At 37.2% G+C, this 23259-nt stretch overlaps 2 protein-coding genes across 3 annotated transcripts in view; both read left to right on the plus strand.

The window, feature by feature from the left end:
* The first annotated feature begins 572 nt into the window (after positions 1 to 572).
* On the plus strand, positions 573 to 7628 carry LOC110103077 (50S ribosomal protein L35, chloroplastic). Its single transcript, XM_020831633.2, has 3 exons — positions 573 to 914; positions 1000 to 1116; positions 7396 to 7628. Exons 1-3 carry the CDS (start codon positions 672 to 674, stop codon positions 7471 to 7473), a joined length of 438 nt encoding a protein of 145 aa, XP_020687292.1. The 5' UTR covers positions 573 to 671; the 3' UTR covers positions 7474 to 7628.
* Positions 7629 to 12265: 4637 nt separating this feature from the next.
* LOC110103080 (histone-lysine N-methyltransferase ASHR3) overlaps positions 12266 to 23259 on the plus strand; it is a 41217-nt gene continuing 30223 nt past the window's right edge. The window contains exons 1-2 of one of the 2 annotated variants that reach the window (XM_020831638.2): positions 12266 to 12661; positions 21390 to 21530. In XM_020831638.2, the coding sequence (XP_020687297.1) occupies positions 12338 to 12661; positions 21390 to 21530 (465 nt within the window). In that variant the 5' untranslated portion in view covers positions 12266 to 12337. The remainder of the gene's footprint in view (positions 12662 to 21389; positions 21531 to 23259) is intronic. The other variant, XM_028697993.1, reaches the window with a different exon arrangement.

Below are 23259 nucleotides of genomic sequence, written 5' to 3' on the forward strand. Positions count from 1 at the left end.
ATTTTAACTTTGTACTTCATTCATTCTACTTCAAGTTATACATTAAAAAATAAAACTATCTATTTTTATTTTAAACTTAAAAACAATTTTACGAATAACTTCAAAAATAATATATTCTTTATACAATAAATATTACATTGCATTTCAGTACTTTAAGGAGTTGTTTGGTAGCAGAATTTAGGCTGGATTTGAGCGAAATACAGCCAAAAGGCTTAAAATGCAAAGCCAAATCTCATAGTAAATCAAAGCCACCGAAGACAAAAAATTCTGCATTTTCATGCTAAATCCTGGATTTCCGAAATCATGTTTCTGCGGAATTTATGAAGTAGGTTGGCTCGAGAGGAAGAGTCCGCTCGTTAAATCCGTTATACAACCAAATAGTTACACATAATTTAATTGAATTTATCATCAATGTTAAGCAAACAGTTTATTGAATTTAGACCCCTCAGAATTTCTGAAATCGGAATTTAACAAATCGTGGGTGGTACCAAACAGCCCTTAAAAGCTGTCATTCATGATCGGCGACTTCATTTTTCCTATGAATTCTTGCTGTTCACTGGTTTTTTTCTAGTAATAATGTAATATAGAGTCTAAATTCCCATCTAACTCTTCAAAATCTTATCCTGGATACGAGAAAGCGGCACCCGAAGGACAAACACAATTCGGCAAAGATGGCCTCCGTCACCTCTCTCGTCTGCCTGTCGAATCTGCCTTTCTCCTCACAAGCCCTCAGACGCTTCCATGCAATTCGCCTCTCCCCATCTCCTACCTCGTTTAGCATGAAGACAAGTCTTAGTTCCTCCAAAGTCCTCTTTACTTCCCTTCCAATCCATCCCCATTTCTTCATCGATACTCCGAAGCCTTCAGCCTTCACAGTATTCGCGACCAAGGGATACAAGATGAAGACCCACAAGGTACCTCATTTTCTCTCTTATTTTTTGCTCTCGTCGCGATTTTGAGAATAAACTGTTTTTATTTTGCGAGGGATGAAATCTGAAGGCTTCGGCGAAGCGTTTTAGGGTTACAGGTAGGGGGAAGATAGTCCGGAGGCGAGCGGGGAAGCAGCATCTCCTTGCGAAGAAGAATAATAAGCGGAAATTGAGGCTTTCCAAAATGGTATGCACATTTGTCTTGAATCCTTCATTAATTATCTCTTCCATCGGCTATTTGCCACAGCTTTATTATGAGCTGCAGGTTTTGTTCTGTGGAATGCTCTATTTCTTTGCATTTCCTTCTTAATTATACCAGTACTGATTTAGTAGAACTCAAGCAAACTTTATTTAGTTTATGTTTCATCTGCACCTGCTACTCATGCTAGTGCTTTTATAAAGCTTGTTTTTCTGAATGTTTTCATGAATTTTTTTGCCAGAAAATGAAAGTTGAACTGAGAAGGGAATATCCCTTTATATGACTAGCTGGTGATGTGTTTTTTGTCTAGTATGTTTTTGGTCATCTCTGATAAGCTGGCATTATTAATTGCCATTGTTGCCCTCGGGAGAGCATGAACCCATCAAGAATTATTCAAGTTCTAGTCAACCAGGAAACAGTTTTTATATTCTTTTGCTAGAGGGTTTTTTTTTGATAGAATTCTACTCCATGAAGATGAGAAATGTTTTTCATTTACAAGGTTGTGAAAGTCACCTTTAGTTTTTCTTAATATATAATATTAATAAAAGTAGTATACTATATTATTAATCTGAGGATATTTAAAATTTATTTAGTTATATAATCACATCATAACATCACTCATCCACAAATTGTCTGCGAATGGAAGCCAACTAATACTATACGTCTAATTCTTTCTTCCAGAACATAGAACAATATTTAAGTGAGCTTGTAGAAGCAAATATTGAAAAACTCAAAGCAATAAGTGCAAATATGGAGACCAAAATGGAACAATGTCAATCCTTCAAGTTAATCCACTCCCATTGAAGAATCATCGGTAAATAAATAGTGACGGTCTTTTCTGTTTGCATGCATGCAACCATTTTTGATTGCAAGATGACAGATAATTTAAAAGAAGAAACGGGCAACCCGTAACGGTAAAGAAGATAGTCTAGGTGCTGTCAACATGTCTCTTAAAAACCTACTCATTTGCTCAAATATGAATTATTAAGGGTTGGGGGAATTTTCATGTAAGGAAGAAATTGGTGTCTCAAGACAGAAATTTCCAATAATCAATAAATATGAAGTCTTAGAAGATTATGAATGTGAAGGTGTAGCCGTGTAGAGGACTCGCCACTTGAATAAATGGAAGTTCTTCTTTGTTGGAATGTTAGAGGCATACTAGGTGCCATGAAAATAAGTTGTAGAGAGATTTTCTGTCCACAACATTAAAATATGTTGGAATGTTGAACATAAAATGAACCGTGCTAAAAACCTTGATAAGATAAACAAGTTCTTTCAAAATTAAGGAATTATTCATAAGCCTAACTTGAGCACTAGTTGAATCATGATCGAATGGGATGCAAAAATGATTAGTATTGATGACATTGTTAAATCCACATTAGTTATCCACTGCAGGGTGCCGATCATGGATGGTAATCATTTTCTTCTTACATACTTTTATGCTACTCACACAATCCATTGAAAATTTGGGTGATTCTTTGAATGTGCCTTGAACCATGGTCTTGAAGACCTTTCTCAGATGGGGAGCTTGTTCACTTGGTCTAACAATTATGATAGTAAGCCTGTTTCTATCAAATTATACAGAGCTCTTGGAAATATTGATTTGATAGATCTACTTCAAAATTTTAAAGCACATTTTTCTTCCTTCTAATGTCTCAGACCACTCACCTATCATTATTACTAAAATTGAGAGATTTTTTTTGTTGAAAATACACTTCAATTTTTTGTAACTATTGGGCCTAGGAGCAGGATTTTTATTTTTTTTTTAATGTTTTTAGTATTGGTTCGAACAGTAGACCTTATGGGGACCCTATGGTTAGATTTTTTTTACAAGCTCAGATCAATGAACTGGAGTTGCTAAACATAAAGATCAGGTCTCCCTTCAGAAGCAACAACGTGAAGACATTCAAATTCAGCATGGAAATTATGCCACTTTAAGTTAATTATGTTTGGAAAAGAAGGTTTGTGCTGAATTCAAAAGATTCGTCTATGTTGAAAAAGCTAGATGCAAATAGAAATTGAGAATTTATTCACTCTGCAATTTTTTGATGGTAACACGAGATTCTTACATCGCATGATGAAGAAAAGAGTGGGAAGGAGAAAGTAAGGAGGTTATAGTAAAATACTTTAACAACATCCTTTTCAATTGTTCTCATCAACACTCACCTATTATAATATTCTCCCATAAGCGTATTGAAGCTAAGGCTTTCCTGGTGAACAATGAATTTGGATGTGATTGAAGAATTGATATACAAAGTCAACTCTTATAAAGAGGACTCGAGTGAATAATGGATTGCAAAGTTTTTTCTTATGGCGTTTCTATAATATCTAAAGATTTTGTTGTCATGGTAAAAAACATCTGGAACATGGCAAGGATTTTCAAAGTGACCAAAGAAGCAACCGACTCTTTCCTTCTTTGATTTTGGTCTAACTTCTTTTGCAAATGTCTTTTTAAATTTATCGATAGGATTACTAATTGATTGAAACTATTGATGATGATACTTGTTAGTGATTGCCAATGGACATTCAAAGTGACCAAAGAAGCAACCGACTCTTTCCTTCTTTGATTTTGGTCTAAGTTCTTTTAAAAATGTCTTTTTAAATTTATCAATAGAATTACTAATTGATTGAAACTATTGATGATGATACTTGTTAGTGATTGCCAATGGACCTTCATTTTGGTGAGATCGATCAAAGACAACATACACTAGGAGATGAATTTATCAAAAAATTCAACTTCACTTCAATCTCTCTTTCCATGTGCATCAAGCTTGATATAGCAAAGGGATTTGATGTTCTATACCACAACTTTATTTATGCAACTTGAAGTTAAGGGTTTTCCAAGCAAGTTCTTTAGTTGGATTAAGGGTCGTATAAAAAAACGTCATTTCTTTATACAAAATAATGGCGATCTGAAATGTTATATTAAGTGTAGCAGAGGTTTAAGACGAGTTTGACTCACTGTCTCCACATCTTTTCACCTTGGTGATAACTGATCTTTTTTAAGGTTGTTTTTTAGTGTAGCTTACATCCAATTGAAGATTTCCCACACAATGCTCCGTATTTTGTTTCTTGATAACCTCTTGGCCTTTGCCAAAGCCACCGCAGGTAATATTGATATCTAGATTCTAGAAGGATACGTTTGAGAAGATAAACTCCTTTACTGGTCTTCTTATCAACCGAAAAAATTGTAATTCTACTTATCAAAGGTTGCCAAAAAGTTTGATGGTCTGTCTTGGAGAATCAATATTCAGTCTGTTGATCTCCTGCTCGCCAACCTTGGTTTGCTTCTTTTTATTGGTAAAATCTCCAAAACCATTCGACAAACACTCATTGATAAAATTAATTAAAGGCTTGCAGACTGGAAAAAGAAGCTTCTTTCTAAAGCAAGGGACTTCCAAGTTGTGAGATCAACCCTCCCTGCCGTGAGCCCATACTGGTTTCATTTCTTTCACCTTGTAGTTTCCATTGTGAATATAGTTGAAACAACTGTTCTTCGCTTTATTAATGATGCTCTGCAACTAATATTCATTGCTTGGAAAGACATTTATAAACCTAAGTTGGTGGGTGGCTTACACATCCATTCTATTAATACCTGCGATACCACTGTTATGTTCGAAGTTCGAACTTTGTTGGAAAATCATACATGAGATGAGATTCTTAAGAAAATCAGAGAATATACTTCGTCTAACTCCCAATCTTCATTTTTAGGGAGCTGCTTACTAAAGGAAAGGCTTTGGCTTCAAATTGAGGCTTAATTTAATTGGTCCATCTTTTGGGATCTTATTGTAAGTCTTTAGGGAAGGTGGTCGATGTTTAAAGAATGAGGTATATCTTTGGATATCAGAGTTCATTTGCATCAGTGAATTTCATAGCAATGATGGTTGTTGGTACTCCGGGTACTCCCATCGACATTTATTGGGTTTTGTCTCACCTTTTGCCTTTTATTAGAGAAATTATCATGTATGAAAATGATTAATTTTTATTTAAACTTTGCTCTAATGGCAAGTTCACCTTTGCCAACACTTACCTCTTACACAAAAGCTACTTCCCATCGAATGGGTAAAATTTGTTTTGCATGGTAACTTGATAGGCAGAGACCAGTCTACGAGGGACCGGTCCAACTGGCCCAACCCTTGGGCTGGCCCAGTCAATACAGGCGCGCAGGCTCCAAATCCAGTCCCCTTGGATTGGGGTCCACTACCAAAGAGAGTTAGTGTGAGGGCTATTTAGTCCTTTTGCATTTTTTTTTAATGTTTTCTTTAATTAGAAGTTTGTATTATGGTTAGGGCATCTTTTTGTTTGCTGAATTTTGAGTGCTTTTGGTGTTCTTGGGCTCTAGCGGCGTCTAGAGAGTTTTGGAGAGATTGATCCTCCTCTCGAATAGAGGATCACTTGTATCTTGCTGTTTTCTTCTCTATTGCTATGTCATTCTTGCTGTTATTTGTGATTTGTGTGAGATTGTGTGGTGGAAAGTCGCTGAATTTGCATCCTTGGGAGGATTCACTTGAGTTCTACTAGTGTTTTCTATCATAACTGTATCCCTAAGCTGGTGATGACATTATGGATGGCGCTAACTGATAAGCTTGAAACTAAAGCATGCTATGAAAGCATGATATTGTAATGGATAAAACTTTTTGTATTTTGTGCTCCCTTCCCATTTGCTGCTGTCCTGTTCTTTAACTATGATTTCATTACATGTGCTGTAATATGAATCTTCGGGTGCTGTAAGTTTCAAAGATGCTTTACTGACAATATGACCAACGCAATCAATAGAATTCAAGAGCACATATGATGGAATGGGAAAAGTGTCAAATTGATCACCAAAATAGCCATGGTTTTAACATAATGCACTCTTGGATTGAAAGAAATATGAAGGATCTTTGATTGGAAGAAGTGTACTGCAACTCTTATCAATAATATTAAGTCGTAATTAAGATCAATGCTCGGAAGTTTGATCATTAAAGAGGAGCTTGTGAGTGAGATCATAAAAAATTGGACCGTTCTTGTGTTGGATGAGAGGAACCAACTTTGATTTTCTTGAGCTAAGCCCGAGGGTTCTTAATTATGATTGTACTTATACTACTTGGAGAGTTGTCTTTATGTTATTTTTCGGCCACTATGTAGGTTTGTATAGGCTTCTATTTCCTTTTGAGTTGTCTTTTCTTTTTAGGTTGTCATTGCAAAATTTCCTAGGAGCCTTTTTTCAAAATGGTGTACAGTGCCCTCGTATATGTGCAAAAAAAAAAGGGTGAAGCTTGTCAATTAAGCATTTCATGTGGACATATACCGAGCTGATTAATGAAACTGTCATTCAAAATTCTCATTAGTGGCTTACAAAATCATAGTTCTAATTCTTAACCCAATATTAAAAAAAAAGGAAATTTCTCTGGTTATAATAATAGATGGAAGTTTATAATCCATAATAAGGTGGTATAAAGTTGTCTTAAGTGGTTTATAGTTGTATAATGGAGGCAGAGGAGTTATAGTGATGAGTTGATAGAAGTAATGTGGAAAAGGAAAAGGGATAAGTCAATGCTAGCATCGGTGATAGTAGTGCAATAAATTTGTTCTAAATATAGTTGACATCTCATATAGACTTAATAGGAATGAATATTGGAGTATTCATATATGGGTGTTTTGGTACAAGGCTAAAATTTGAACACTGTCGTTGTCAGGTCCCAAGTCCTGGATGAGAAAAGTGGAGGATTACGTCAGGAACGAATGTTAATTGTTGAATTTTAATATCCTGTTAGACTCGAATTCAGTACTTACAGTATTGAGAATACATGACAGAGTCCATCCTGCCTTGAGACACAATTCTTTTGTTTTTTAGAGAAAGCATTTCATTCAACTGAAATATATGTTTATATTTTCTTTATATTATAGCTTATGGAATTGAGAAAAGCATTTTGACAAAACAGCATTTAAAAAAAAAACCAGAAATCCTACTTATCAAAACAACTCCAAGAGAGAATCTCTGTTGTATATCTTTTATGTACTGTCACTATTGTTACACTATGAATATATGATGGATCATTTTGGTTTGGTTTGGGACAGCTTTTTTACTGCTTTTAAGGACGGTTTTTTTGTTCAATTTTTTTTTTTTTTACTGAAAAGCTGTTTTAGAAACCAACAAAAAAGCTGTCCCAAACGAAGCCTTTGTTTGTATGATCTCTAATATGCTTTTGAATTTGTTCCAAGCCACCATTTTTAAACAGTAGATTCTTTCTTTGAATGCCTTCTGATTCATTTTCTTGCTTGCAGCATGCAGTGGACAAGAGTGATTATGATAATGTAATTGGTGCACTGCCATACCTTAAAGTGAATCGGCAAGCAACCTGAAGCCTTGCCCACTTGAAAAAGAATCCATTCGAAACTTGCTTTTGTAATATTTTCAAGTAATTTAATTTCAATTTGGACGTTTGTCAATGCTCTACATGTAATTGTTGTTATTGTACGTTCAAAATTTTATTTTGATGCTATTTTTCTTTCCAACACTTGGTCGACTTTAGGAGAGATTATTGTGTGCGGACAGTGGACGGGAGAGAATCTTCCGGTTTTTTCTCTGTCTACAGTAAAAGCACAATTACTGTAGCAGCTGCATTTTGACTGTATCTTTACTATAGACAGAGAGAAAATTGGATGGTTCTCTCCGTCTGGTGTTCGCACCCAATAAAAATTCCCACTTTAGGGGATCTTGTGCATCTTCATCGATCAAAACAAACGTGTTGGTAAATGAAGAATAATCAAGTGGGAGAGTCATACATTTTCTTATTCCATGCTTTTATAGTTCTCCTTGTGGATTCCAAATATGTGAAATAAAGGACCCTCAGCTCATGTTTTCCCCTAGTGTTGAGTTTATAATTTATTCTTGATACGTCATGCAAAAATTATCTTGATCGGGCACGAATGTCGAGCAAAATTCAAGTTGGAAACTTTCAAAATTAAATCCGAGAGCATCTGAACTTTGATTTCAGCAAACTTACAGTCAAACTGAGCGTCTTGGAAATACAAACCCAACGACACCAAATTCAACTCAATCTGAGCCCAAATGAGTCCAAATCAAGGATCAGAAGCGTTGTTGGAAGGTTCGAACCATAATTTGGATTACCAAACGGTTTCCAAACTTTGCAAGCTTATAGTCGAATCGAGCGGCTCGATGAGACGAATCCAACGAGCCCAAGATCGCCAAATTCCGACATCATTAAGGCCTTCAAATGCCTGATAAACGGTGCATGATCAAGGGATTCAGTATTGACTGTCCATTCAATCACTTCACATTTACCCTTGATATCTTGCCTATTTATGGGCCATGCCACTCTAGAAAATTTATAAATAGACTCCTCATTTCTCTTTAGAGTGGGAGGGAAGCAGGAAGGAGGAGAAGAAGAGAAGAAGATTGTGAGGGAAGAACTCCTCAACCACCGTCGCCAGAATTATGTTCGAATGACGTCGGAATTCCGCCCGACCTCTCCAAGTGATGCTGGGGTTTCACCTGAACTCCAAGTAATGTAGGAGTTTTGCCTGAATACCATCTAAAGTTAGAATTCTCCTTGGCCTCCATTTGGCGTCAGACTTTTACCCGACGTCGGACCTCCGCTCGTCTCCAATTTTCTACTTGACACTGGACTTCTGCCAATTGTCGGACTTTCGCCAGACATCTACTTGATGTTGGATTTATGTTCATTGATGGTCCTCTACTAGACGTCGTCTTTCCGACCTCCGTCGCTCGCCGACTACGGTCCTTCAGACTTACGTTACCCACCGACTACAGTCTTCCGACCTCCGTCGCCAGCCGACTACGGTCCTTCAAACTTACGTCGCCCGCCACTACAGTCCTTCCAACCTCCATTGCCCGCCGACTACGATCTTTCCGACTTATATCGCCCACCGTCTACAGTCCTTTAGACCAAGCAAACACATCAATAGTGATTTGTATTCTCACCATATAATGTATTCTATAAGATATACATCAAGCTAAAACGTTCTCCTATGGAAGTACCTCATTTGTAATCAACTAAAATACTAGTGGATTCATTTAAACTAGACCCCGTGGTTTTTTCCCATATTCAAGGGTTTTCCACGTAAAAATCTTGGTGTCTCTTATGAACGCTACACTCTCTCTTATCTGATTGCGTGCCGGATTTTAGTACAACGCTAAGACGTTAAACTTTATATTTCTCTACCGCCGCAAATACTCCTGGAAGCAACAATTCTCAGTATTTCTTCTTCTGGCTCTCAACATTTTCACAATTTTAATTTAAGCATATTGTTGTGATTAAGGTTTCATTTGGGATGACTTTCACTATGTTTCTTAAAACAGATTTTTAATAAAAAAAAATTGTGCTAAAAAATTATTTTAAAAAGCAGAGAGAAATCCGTCCAGACGCTTAAGACGATGTTTTAAGCGTTCATTTGTTTGTTTGTGGCTGAAAAATATGCTTTTAAAAGTGATAATTTTGTTAGAAATTCTCAATTTAAGTATTTCGGTGTTTATAGTCTATATTTATTTCTAATTAATTTCAACCAAATAGTTGAATATAATAAACTCGTTGTTTTTTAAATATCTTTTCTATAGCCTAATTACATTAATCGGATCATTTTAACCTCGCAGGTGGCTAAACATGAGAGAGAAAGAGAGATTTGAAGAGGGAAAATCTTGTTTTGAGCCACTTTGAATTGTTTTCAGCTTCGGCCTAATTACAAAAGTTATCCATATTGATGTAGTTGACATTATGTCTATCTCATATTTCAAAAATACAAATTTTTTCTCATTAAATTTATATTTTCATTAGTGAAAAACGCGTATAACTTCGCACTGGTAAAAAATTGCTCAAAAAGAAATTTAGCTGCCTACGTTTATAGAATATTGTGCAATTCTGATATGTGTTTTTTTTTACTGACACTATGTGATGAAATATATGCTTATATGACTGAAAAACACATGCTCAGAGCTGTAAGGGCCAGAATCTTTTGAGATCTATCTGTGTCAAAGCATATTTTAGTGTCTATAAGATATGTTCTAGTGGTTATAAGTTATGTTTTAGAGCCTACGGGCATATTCTGGAGGCACAAAACATGGATATAAGGGGCCAAAATCATTTGAGATTTTGTTTGAGACCGGAATGTGATATGTACTGCTTTGTGATATATAACTATTCTATTAATTATGTGGTTAGTATTGATATTTAAATAAATTGGATAACTGTTATGTTTTGTTTTGTTTTTGTTTTTTTTTTTTTTTTCATTTCTCAGTACAAACAGTGATTTATTAGATTATATTTAATTGCTTTTAAATATTAAGTAAAAATACTTAATAAAATAATATTTAAAAATTTTGATCGGTTGTGTGGCCTACTGTGGTGCTATAACTCACTGTGATTTGCTTGTATTTTAGGATCTAGGAAAGGGAAGGAGATTGTTGATTAGTAGTTCAGGATCATATCTGAGTTGATATTTATTTTGATTTTTACACAGCCGTGTATAGTTAAATTTATAGTTTTGTAGCTCTTGATTGTAGCAATGTACTATAATGCAGATATTTATTTTGACAGAATGAAAAAACTTTTGATGGGTTTATTTTCAGTATTTCGATATTTTAGTAGTTATGTAGTGTGTAATTTTATTTGAATTTTTGCTTGATTGGTATGAATCTCAATGCATTATTTATATTTATTTTTTAAATTAAATTTAAGACAACTTTAACTCTAATTTCATCAAACTAATAGTTAAATTGAACATCTCGATAAGATGAACTTAACAACACCAAAGGTGTATGATCTAAGATCATATAAGCCAAATAAAACACATAAAGTATGGTTGAATTTTTGAGACATTTATTAAATAACTAAAAGATCTTCAAATCTTACATCTATCATAGATAAATTAAAAGGCTTAAAGAATATAATTGAATGAGTTAAAGATCACTTAATTTCGAGGTCTTTATGGCACTTAAATGTTGAATGAATGATTTATGATTAAATGATTTAATATGAGTTATCAAATAGAATTTTAAAGTTTTTTTTTGCGCATTAAATAAAATATAACTTCTAAAATACTATAAATATACCCCCATTCTCAATATAAAATATACATAGACTTGAGATTAAATAGGTTGAAGATACGAAGAACTCTAAAAACTCCACCAAACGCTCGACACTGATAATAACTATTGACCATCGCCTTGTCCAATAGTTATCATTTGCCTGCCATCACCCGCTCATTGCTGTTTGACCACCATTGCTTGACATTAATATACATTTCCATCATCCGACTACAATCATTCAATCATTATTGTCTGATTATCATCATTTGATCATTATTGTATGGCTATTATCGTTTGATTATTGTTGATCAATTAGCATTGATTGTTTACTATCATCATACCTCCACTGCTTCTCCACAATTGCTTTTACAACTACATGAAGTCAAGTTTATGAAGTAATTATTATGTCCAGATTCCGAACGCGTCCAATGACCAATAACAAAGCGCCACGTCACTTGGGCGCTCGGTACCGCACTCAGTACACTCGGTGTTTTGTCCGGACATAATAATTTTTCCAAGTTTATATTCCCAATTTTATAATGTTGTCATCCCGAATTGTGGATAATAATTGACTTATATAATTCCAAGTATATTGTGGATTATCTAAATTGAATTATGTGATTTTTTTAATCTTATTAATCTTTAAAAGCAAAAAAAAAAAAAAAACAACTTTAGTACCACATATTTTTTTCTTTTAATTTTTGTGCACAAATCTTTTACAAATATATTTTTTGGGAAAAATCTTTTAAAAAATTTAGGACGAATATTTTCTTTTTATCACCATAAAATTTTCAAAATTATTATTATTCAATGAATAGTTATTATTTACAATTATAATAGTAGTTTATTAATTTAATCACTTGATTATCAATAATATATTTTTGTATTAGTACAGTTTATAATTGCTATTGTTCATATCCCAATCTCATCAGTCATTTCTCCCTCCCCCAAAAAATACATATCTCAGTTATCCGCCCCTTCTTTCCCGCCAAAATTTGCTCACTTGACCGCTTCAGTTTTGGCTGTCAGCATGTTCCCTCCCTTGCTCAGGTTTTCTCTACTTAAGTAACAGCACAAATAAATAATTACAATAATAATAATAAAATTTCAAAATCCCTCCTTTCTCCTTCTCCATTCCCTTAGGGTTTCTTCTTCCCTCCCATGCCGGATCTCAGCAATCTCCTCCTCCCCGCTCTCCCGCACTTCGAACTAGACTGCCCCTCTACTTCTACCTCCTCCTTCCTGCCGGACTCTGCCCCTCCGAACGCTGGCGTCGAGTTCGAGTGGAGACGGCGGCTTCGGCTGTCGATCTCAGCGCGTCGACCATATGGAGCGCTGCGAAGGGAGCGACGTGGCGGAGGCCGGCGGTCGGCCGCAGCGAATTCGTTGGTGGAACCCGTGCAAGCGTGGATGAAGAGAAAGATGGATGCCGGAGTTCTTGAGAAGGATTGCGTTTTGCCTTTCCTCAACAATGGTTTTAAAATGGTGATTTCTCTTTTTGCTCTCTGCTCCATTGATTTATTTTTGTTTTTGTTTTCCTTCCCAGTTGTATTGAAGTATTTTTGTCGTTAATCGATGGAATGGTTGTATTATTATCGAGATGGGATGGATTGCTGGAATTCTGTTGGATCGTGGAAATTTAATGGCTATGCATTTGTTTTTGGATTTTCAGTTGTAATTGGCATGAGTTGTGACCGACGAACATTTTTGATATAGCAAGGGTTCATTGGGGTGCTTGAGCTATAAAACTTGCTTTAAAAATGAAAAGGTTTGTAGATTTTATCATATGTTTTGATGTTTTAGAATTCATAAGGATTTTCTGCCCTGCAAGCAAATTCAAATAAATCAAAAGTGATTTAACATTTCCTTCGTCTTCAGTTCCTCATCATTAATCTACAGTATCCTTGTTGTCTACTCATCAATAATGTGGACTATTGCAATTATTCTATAATTATTACTCTGCCTACTCAATCATTTATCTCTAATTGTTGTCGTGATATTAGAGCCTTTGACTTTTTAGATTCCTTATATTTCCATTAGAATTGCCTTTATCATTATATTACCACAATCCTAAGGCCTTGGTTGTTGAAATCTCTTATTTTTTCTTATTTTTTTTTCATATTGGCAGGGTTCTTGTTACATTGCCACCTACATTTCCTATTGCCGCAGCTTTCATAATTGCAATGCCATAAATTGGGTCCACTATTGAAAAGCATTTATCACTGCATTGTTGCATTTATTTCCTTTTTTCTTATTTCTTTTAAACATAATCATGATTTCTCTCCATGACAACAATAATAATCCTCGCGTAGCCTTGTTCTCAGGTTATGTTGTAATTGAGATTGACGCAGGAGCTAACGGCTACCTCTGTTTTTTTTTTAAATTTCCATTTCCTGTAGCTATATTAGGCTACAGTGCTTAGCCTCTTTCTTTCATGTATATATAGTCTCGTTCTCTGGAAATAAAGGAGGTTTTCCATTTGGTATTTTTCAAAACAGATTGTTCTGTTTTTGTTTTCCTCTGTTCCTTTTCCCGCCTACAGGTTGCTTCGAATTATCAGGCTAACCGGCGAAGGAATTAACAGAGACCCGGGGACATCAAGCTCAGCGCCACCAGCAGCCACCCTTCGAGGAGTCGGAGCCGGTGTCATCTGGTATCAGAGCTGGCAAGATGCCGCCACGGAGGAACCGCCAGCGCCCGGTGCGCGATATGGTGGTTGAAGATTTGCAAAGGGAAGTTCAGAGGCTGCAACAAGAACTTGCAAGAAGGGACCAGCAAGAGGCCGGAAGCCGACTCGAAGAAGAGGAGGTTAATCCTTTCCATCAAGAAACTTCAAGCGATGATGAAGTTCGTCCAAGAAGACCACGGCAAGACCGTCCCCCGGATCGAGTTGACAGCGGAATTAAAATTGATCTACCCGAATTTGAAGGACGAATGGATCCTGATGAATTCTTGGATTGGTTGCATACGGTCGAACGAGTTCTTGAGTTTAAAGAAATTCCAACAAACCGGATTGTTAAGCTTGTAGCTATTAAACTGAAGAAAGGTGCTTCTCTTTGGTGGGAGAATTTAAAACGCAACCGAGCAAGGGAAGGGCGAAGCAAGATTACCAGCTGGGAGAAAATGAAGGAGTTGCAACGTAAGTACATCACCGACTATCATCGCCGGAATTTATTTTTGAGGCTTCACTGCCTTCAACAGCATCACCGGTCGGTCGAAGAATATGTAGCTGAATTTGAACAGCTATCGCTGAAATGCGATCTCAACGAACCCGTGGAGAACACCATTGCCCGGTTCTTGGAAGGTCTCCAACCTGCAATCGCCCACGTAGTTCAATTACAGCCCCATTGGACCCTGCAGGACGCTATTAATCTAGCTCTCCAAGTAGAACGACAACAGAGCTCTTCTAAGGGAACCGCAAACAGATTTAAAGAACTGGCAGGAGAAAAGATTACCCAGTCATTCAAAGGCGGAACGTCCGGATCGCAAGAAAAACCGCAGGAGAAATCTCTGGGTAGGACCTGGACTTCCCCAACCACGGGCAGCAGCACCCCAGCACGAAAATGCTTCAAGTGTCAGGGATTTGGCCACATTGCCTCCAACTGCCCCACGAGAAGAATCGTCACTATCCTAGAAGATGATACCGACCCCAGCGAGGATTTCTCAACAGGAAATACAGTGGAATCAAAAACCATGAGTAATCCCACTATTATTGAGGCTAATGATGGAAACCTATTAGTCCTTAGAAAATTGTTGATGAGCAATCAGAAAGAAGAGCAGGAGCAACGCCACAGTTTGTTTCGTACTAGATGTACCATCCAAGATCGAGTTTGTCAAGTTATTGTTGACAGCGGCAGTTGCGAGAATATAGCCTCGTGCACTATGGTGGAAAAATTGCAGATTCCGACCGAGAAGCATCCCCAGCCTTATGCATTATCCTAGATTCAGAAAGGCAACACCATTGAGGTAACAAAATGATGTCTTGTTCAATTTTCTATTGGCAGATTCAAGGATCAAGTGTGGTGCGATGTGTTGCCCATGGACGCCTGTCATCTACTTCTGGGACGACCGTGGCAGTTCGACCGAAAAACAGTACATGATGGGGAGGCCAACACTTATACGTTGTTGCAAGGCCACGAAACCATTGTGCTCCTTCCTTTTAAACATCCACTTGAAGCTATGCATGAACAGCTGTTGGTAACTCAAACTGAATGCAATCAGGCCATCCAACAGGCGAAAGGAGGATACCTCGTATTGATTAAAGAAGCTGAGAAGAGCATTAAGCCTGTCCCGAAAGAGCTTCAACCGTTACTTGACAAATACAGAGAGGTCTGGGTAGAAGAATTACCGGCTGGACTCCCTCCCCTGCGTGAAATTCAGCACGCCATTGATCTCCAACCTGGAGTCACCTTACCAAACCGCCCACCTTACAGGCTACGACCGGACGAGCATCAAGAATTACAGCGGCAAGTGGAAGAATTGCTGGCCAAAGGATATATACGGCCCAGCGTCAGTCCTTGTGCAGTACCAGCTTTGCTCGTGCCAAAGAAGGATGGATCCTTCCGGATGTGTGTTGACAGTCGCGCAATCAACAAGATCACGGTGCGCTACCGATTTCCTATTCCCCGCATCGACGATCTATTTGACTAGCTACAAGGAGCCACCATTTTCTCCAAGCTTGACTTAAGGAGCGGGTATCATCAGATCCGCGTCCGGGAAGGAGATGAATGGAAAACTGCCTTCAAAGTGCGTGATGGGCTATATGAATGGCTGGTCATGCCATTTGGGTTGTCGAACGCGCCCAGCACCTTTATGCGCCTTATGAACCAAATCTTTCAACCCCTGCTAAGCAAGTTTGTAATCGTCTATTTTGACGACATCTTAGTCTATAGTCCCGACTTGAATACACATTATAGACATCTGGAGCAGGTGTTGCAAATCCTGGAAGAACAAAAACTGTATTGCCACCCGAAGAAATGCCAGTTTTTAGATCGCCGGATTCGGTTCTTGGGATTCATTCTCTCCGCCACTGGCATTGAAGTAGATCCAGACAAGATCACCGCCATTCTCACATGGCCTATCCCCAATTCATTCACTGAGGTGCGCAGGTTTCACGGGCTGACATCGTTTTATCGCCGGTTCATAGCTAACTTTAGCTCCATTGCAGCTCCTCTCACCGAATTATTGAAGTCTAGTGTCTTCAATTGGACTACTGCGGCACAGGATAGTTTCAATGAGCTAAAACAGAAAATGACTTCTACTCTTGTTTTACGCCTGCCCGATTTCAACAAACTGTTTCAAGTGGAGTGTGATGCATCCAACCTGGGCATAGGAGCGGTCCTCAGTCAAGAAGGTCAGCCCATCGCATACTTCAGTGAGAAATTTAACGAGGTCCGGCAACGGTATTCGACATACGATAAAGAGTTCTATGCCATTGTGAGAGCCTTGCACCACTGGAGCCACTACTTATTATGCAAAGAGTTCGTGCTGTTCACAGATCACGCCGCCTTGAAATTTTTAGAATGCCAGAAGAAACTAAGAGGGCGGCATGCCACGTGGTCAGAATTCTTGGCGGCATTTCAATTCTTGCTCAAACACAAGGCTGGGAAGGAAAACCAGGCGGCCGATGCTCTTAGTCGGCGTTACACTTTACTGCAAACAGTTCAGTCGAAATTAGTTGGCTTTGAAGCCATTAAAGATCTGTATCCCACCGACCCAGATTTTGGAAAGATTTGGGAACGTTGCCAGCACGCCCCGTATCAATTATTCTTTATCAAGGATGGTTATCTCTTCAGGCATAACTGTATATGTCTTCCTGTTTGTTCCCTTAGGCTGTCCGTGATCTCCGAGTGTCACGATGGAGGATTGTCAGGCCACTTTGGTCGTGACAAAACGCTGGTACTCACAGCCGAAAGATTCTATTGGCCATCCATCAAGAAGGACGTGGGTCGGTATACTCGAAGCTGTCAAACCTGTAAGAGAGCGAAAACATCGCTCACCAATGCCGGACTATACTCTCCTTTACCTGTTCCTCTTCGACCATGGGATGATGTTAGCATGGACTTCATCGTCGGACTTCCACGGACCCAGCGAAATAAGGACTCAGTGATGGTCGTCGTCGACAGATTCTCGAAGATAGCTCATTTCGTCGCCTGCAGCAAAACATTGGATGCCACCCACATTGGTGACCTCTACTTCAAAGAAATAGTACGTCTCCATGGCATTCCGAGAACCATTGTTTCCGACTGAGACGTCAAATTCCCCAGTCACTTTTGGCGAACACTATGGGGGAAGCTAGGCACTAAACTCCAGTTCAGCTCCGCCGCCCACCCGCAAACCGATGGACAGACTGAAACTGTTAACCGCAGCTTAGGGAATCTACTGCGTTGTTTTGTAGGCCGGAACTTGAAGCAATGGGATCTCATTCTCCCTCAAATTGAGTTCGCATTCAATCGATCCCCCAACCAGTCGATGGGACACAGTCCGTTTGAAATTGTTTATGGTAATAATCCACTGACTCCTTTAGATCTATTACCCGCATTGTCAAATTCCTCTTACAGCCAGGAAGGAGAGCAGCGCAGTGAAGAAATTAAACGGCTACACCAACAAGTGCAAACTCGGATCGCCCAACAGAATGCCAAATACCAAAAACAAGCCAATAAGCACAAACGGCCATTCATCTTTGAAGTCGGCGATAAGGTCTGGATAAAGCTGAGGAAGGAGCGATTTCCCTCTGGGCCGTTCGGAAAACTTAAAGCCAAGGCTGACGGACCGTTTCGAGTCCTCAGAAAGATAAACGACAATGCATATGAGATCGAGCTTCCAGGGAACTATAATGTGTCAGCAATCTTCAACGTGTCTGATCTAACTCCTCACTATGACTTGGAAGACTGCCTTGCCACCCCGGGTGAATGACGCAGGAGCTAACGGCTACCTTTGTTTTTTTATAAATTTCCATTTCCTGTAGCTATATTAGGCTACAGTGCTTAGCCTCTTTCTTTCATGTATATATAGTCTCGTTCTCTGGAAATAAAGGAGGTTTTCCATTTGGTATTTTTCAAAACAGATTGTTCTGTTTTTGTTTTCCTCTGTTCCTTTTCTCGCCTGCAGGTTGCTTCGAATTATCAGGCTAACCGGCGAAGGAATAAACAGAGACCCGGGGACATCAAGCTCAGCGCCACCAGCAGCCACCCTTCGAGGAGTCGGAGCCGGTGTCAGAGATATTCAATATTTATCTAACATGAGAGTTGCAAGACATCAATTCAACATACCAGTTGAATGAAAAGAATGATCTAAATTGATCGTGGTTGGTTTGTAGTTTCTTGAAGGGAAGAATAAAATTGAGTCATTTATAAGGCATAAAAAAATAAAACGGCTTGCTAGAAGCATTAGAAAAAGTGTTGATCTCTACATTCTTGAGGATTACAATGATTAAGAAATTTTGTATAACAATCAATATCATGTCTTTTCTTAGAAACCCTTAAATCCAATAAAGAAAAAATTTGACTTCAATAGCTAAAAATTGACTTCAATAGCTAAGCCATTTTTTCTTTTATTTTCTCAAAATCACATTTCCTTCATTATTCAAATAAATGAATATTGAAGAATTTCATTATGATTTGTGCACTAACAAAACACAACTATACTAATATTCCAGCGAACAACACAAGAATCCTTATTCTCTTTTCTCTTATTTATAGTGAAATTTGGGAACTATTCTCTATAGCTAGCATCTTTTGTGCTATGTACTTTGTTCCTTATCGATGATTGTATTCACATGTCATAGATCTTTTTACTAGAAGTCAAATGTGATATAAGTATAATCTTTTCCACTATTTTAACTTGATAAAAATCAATTTGGTGTTTAAATGAAGAGTTGGATTCAATAATACCAAAGATTATTTTAATCATTCTCTTTCATGCTTTCAAGAAAAAAGGATATAATACATTAGTTCTCTTGTGCATATTTATCCCAACAATATGGAGTAGCTGAACAAAGAGTGAACACTTATTTGTTACCATAAGGACTCAATTTTTTTAGAAAAATATCCCAAAATAATATTTGGTGAAAGCAAGCTTAACAACAAGCTGCATTATAAATCGGTTACTTAGAAAGGTCCTTGGGTTAAATAGTCCTACACAAATCCTAAATAAATCATTCTCCCATTTCAATACGTCAAACCATCTTATTTCTAAAATATTTGGAAGTGTTGATTTTGTTTATGCACCTTCCTAAAATAAAGGAAACTATTCTTGAGCTGTTAAACATATTTTATATTGGCTATTCTCGCTCTCAAATAGGGTGCAACTGCTAACATCCTTTATGAGAAAGGTATGTGTGTTCGTTGATGTCACTTTCAATAAAAGATCACTAATTTATTATTACTTATCTATAGAAGAAATATTATTTACAAATAAGTTTTTTCTCTGATATTGTCTTTCTTTTCTTCCTCATATTTGCAAACAATTCTATTCCAGAACCATCTACTCGTATCTAAATCCAGCCTATACCAGAACCCCTTCTTACTTGATGATTATATATTTACTTAAGAAGAAATACATCTCAATATATGCAAGTTCAACCAACTCAATGAATCCTATAATTGAGTCCGTTGATCCTACAAATATAGTTATGAAAATTTCCACTAAATATGGCTTACACTTATTTTTTTGATACACTTTTTTTCTATAATCACCAATTATTTCTTAGTAACCTACATATTATTTTATTCCTAAAATAATCTTTGAGGTTTTAAATAATATGAATTGGTATAATTCTATTAGAGAAGAAATGGACACCCTTCAAAATAATAAAATGTGGGAATTGATACACTTACTAAAGGGAAACAAATAAGTTGGTGTAGTGAATTAGTATTGTAAAATATAAGTTCAATAGTTCACTAGAAAAATATAAAGTCAGATTAGTGGCAAAAAAATTAGGCTCAAACATATGAGATTGATTTCTTAAAATTTTTTGCTTTAGTTGTTAAAATAGACATTGTTAGAGTTCTCTTATTTTTGGGAAATTTATTTACGATTTTGAGCTGCAGCCTGCAGGTTTCTTGTAGGGGTGACCATTGAACTTATTTGATCCATCTATGCTATTTGGAAATGAGTAGGGTTTAAATAAATTTGGATTTAGTATCTCCTGTGGATCCAGATTTAGGAAATCTTGGGAGTGTTAAATTTGGAAATTATTTAGTTCCAAATCTAGTTAATTTGTGTTAAGTCTTGAAAATTGTTTTGATGTAAGTAAAATGAATTAGTAAATTCATAAATCTCGGTAGTTCAATCTCTTCTAATGCTGATTTTTGCAGGATTTTAATCTTGGGTATGGTAAATCCTGGCTTCAGCTTCGCCATAATATGTGTTCTTTAAAACCATGGCAGGATTTACCATACATCCTGCTTTAAATCCATAGCAAACAACAAATGACAACTGAGAGAATTAGTTTGATGGTTTTTGTTCGTGAAGAAATTTTCCTACATCATAACTTTGTCCTTTCTCTAAATTATCCTTCACGTACAAGAGAAATGCAGTTGATTGATCTCTGAAGTTGTTTTGATTTTTTCGTGTACCTTATTAATGTAAATGCTGTTTTTAATTGAATGCTTGTGGTAAATTTGGTGGATTTTCACATTATCATTTACTTATCAAGTAAATTATTTTTTGAAAAAAAATTAAAAACAATCAAATAGTAAATCATTTTAAATAAACACAAACTCCTAGTCGCTCTTTTAAGGGATGACTATGTTGTCACGTTGGCAACTGACTGCCAACTTATAACCCTACTTGTCCTTTTCAAGGGTTGATTAGGTTGTCGGGTAGGCCGTCTGAGTTGCAACAAAAAACAATAGTTGCTCCTTTAAGGGCCGCTATGATCGTTTTTATTTTTATATTTTGCGTGTTCTTTTGTTAAAAATGGTTTACTATTGGATTCTTTTAAAAATTATCTTGTTTTCTCCATTGAACGTTTATTATGACTTGACCGTGAAGGTGATATACCAGAAATTTCTATTGTTCTTACAGTTTATGTTTTCTCTCGAGGGAATTAATAGATGTGAAGTAAAATGGCTGTTTTCACTAAATAAGCCTTTGGTTCCTTTTTCTGCTAGTTCATATGAAGTGACATTTCTTCGTTCTGTAGCTGTTACATTCCATACATTCTGATGCCTTCCATGCGTATGAATTTCCTCACTTTCATCTGATTTAGGTTCAATGTCAGTTGTGCCAAAAATTTGTCAGCCAGGGTGATGAAGTGCTTTGTTCAGTGCAGCTGTGCCGACATGCCTATCACAGGACTTGCGTTAATTGGAAAAAAAGATCCTCAAAGGACTTTAAGTGCCCTCAACACGTAAGGTTCTTTTGATTTTGTTGTGTCTTCCTATCTTATTTCAGTTACTTTGTGCAAGGTCAGGAGAACATTAGTTGCGTATGTTATGTAATTTTTAAGTTCTCCAAATTTATTTCATTTGGCTTTGTTCAATATATTATATTTTATTCCAGGACTATTTTATTAAATTCTTGCTAATTTCTTCATTATTTAATTCTTTGGAAAACATACTAATTGTTTCCCTCCAACTTCTTCCTCTTCCCTGAGAAAGAAAAAAAAAAAACTTTGAAACAAAGAATTTGATTACCTTCTTGAAGATTATTACACTCCATTAAAGGATGTTTCGTTTTGACAAAAAGAATCTGTATATGGGACTTCTCTTTCCAACTTGTTTGTCAAAGCTGGTCTCTGTCATGTGAAAATAATAGCTAAGCTACAAAGTTATGCAGCTTTCTATGATGTGAAACAACCAACGGAATTGCAGGATCTTATTAAGAAATTAATTTTTGCAATGAAATTATAAGATTAATGATTCACTAAATTAGGATTTTCAGTTTTTGTAGTTATTGGCTTGCTTCTAGCATGCAGTTACACGTTAGATTAACAGAGCGATCCGAAATAATGACAAGAAAATTGTAAACAAATATGCGATTAAAAATAATCCACCAATTAACAATTAGAACTTTCACCTTAAAGTTTCCCTCTCGATCGTTCTTTGGAAGTAGGGTTAGCGGAGGACAAAGGTTAGCAAGCCCAGTGATGCCACTGCAAGACAGAGGATGCTGGCGATTTTGATCAACAGAGAGTTGGTCGGAGTTGGAGAGACGGGTGGTCGTCCTGCGATCTTCCACGATCCTGTAGTTTGTTGCTCTTCGATGACGTCCGTCAAACTATAGAGAATACGCTCCATGTATTCTTCGACGGTGCCTTCGGACCCAAATCCGGGATCAAAGAAAGGTGATTGAATGATGTCGACTTTCTCTTGAGAATTGTAAATGAATTTGTGATCAACTTCCGGATCTGCCATCCATGATCTTGAAAATATCCTTGTGGTTCTTGGTGGAGCCGCCGGTTGGGAGGAGAGGAGGGAGCGGCGGAGAGAGGGGGTTGGCGGATGAGGAGGAAAAGAGGTTAGGGTTTGGGGTGGAAGAAAGGAAAGACAAAATCTGAAATTAATTTTAGATTTTGGAGTTAATTGGTGGGAGGTAATTATGAATTTGAATTTGAATTTCAAATCCAAATCCAGGTAATGTTAAAGTGGGGAGAGAAAAGAAATAAGTAGGGTTCCATATAGGGGGGCTGACGGCATGCATAGAGGAGGGAGATGAGGGGATAAATTAATGCTTCTTAATGCATTAATCCACTTTAAGCAAATAAATAAGAATTCCAATCTAATTTAATATTCAATTAGATTTGAATGGAAAAACTTTCCTAATTTAACTTGACTAATTTTAGAAAGTATTTGAAATTCAAATTAGCTTTCCACAATCAGGTAGGCTCAATTAGGTAGGTCTTGATGGTGATTAAACCAACATTAAGTGGGGAAGAAAAGGGGTGGCTGGCGGTGGGATTGGGAGCGGGGATTTTGGCTGGTGGGAGGAGGGATGAAGGGGATGCCATTGGGTTGGGGAGGAGGCCGGTGGCTTGAGAGGGGTGGTGGCCGGTGGGTGGGGTGGCCAAAGGAGGCCGGCGGTATAGGGGAAGAGGGAAGAGGAAGAGGAAGATGAAGACTAAAATAAAAGAACCAAGA

The sequence above is a fragment of the Dendrobium catenatum genome, unplaced genomic scaffold (genome assembly GCF_001605985.2).
Source record: "Dendrobium catenatum unplaced genomic scaffold, ASM160598v2 fragScaff_scaffold_1024, whole genome shotgun sequence".
NCBI lineage: Eukaryota > Viridiplantae > Streptophyta > Magnoliopsida > Asparagales > Orchidaceae > Dendrobium > Dendrobium catenatum.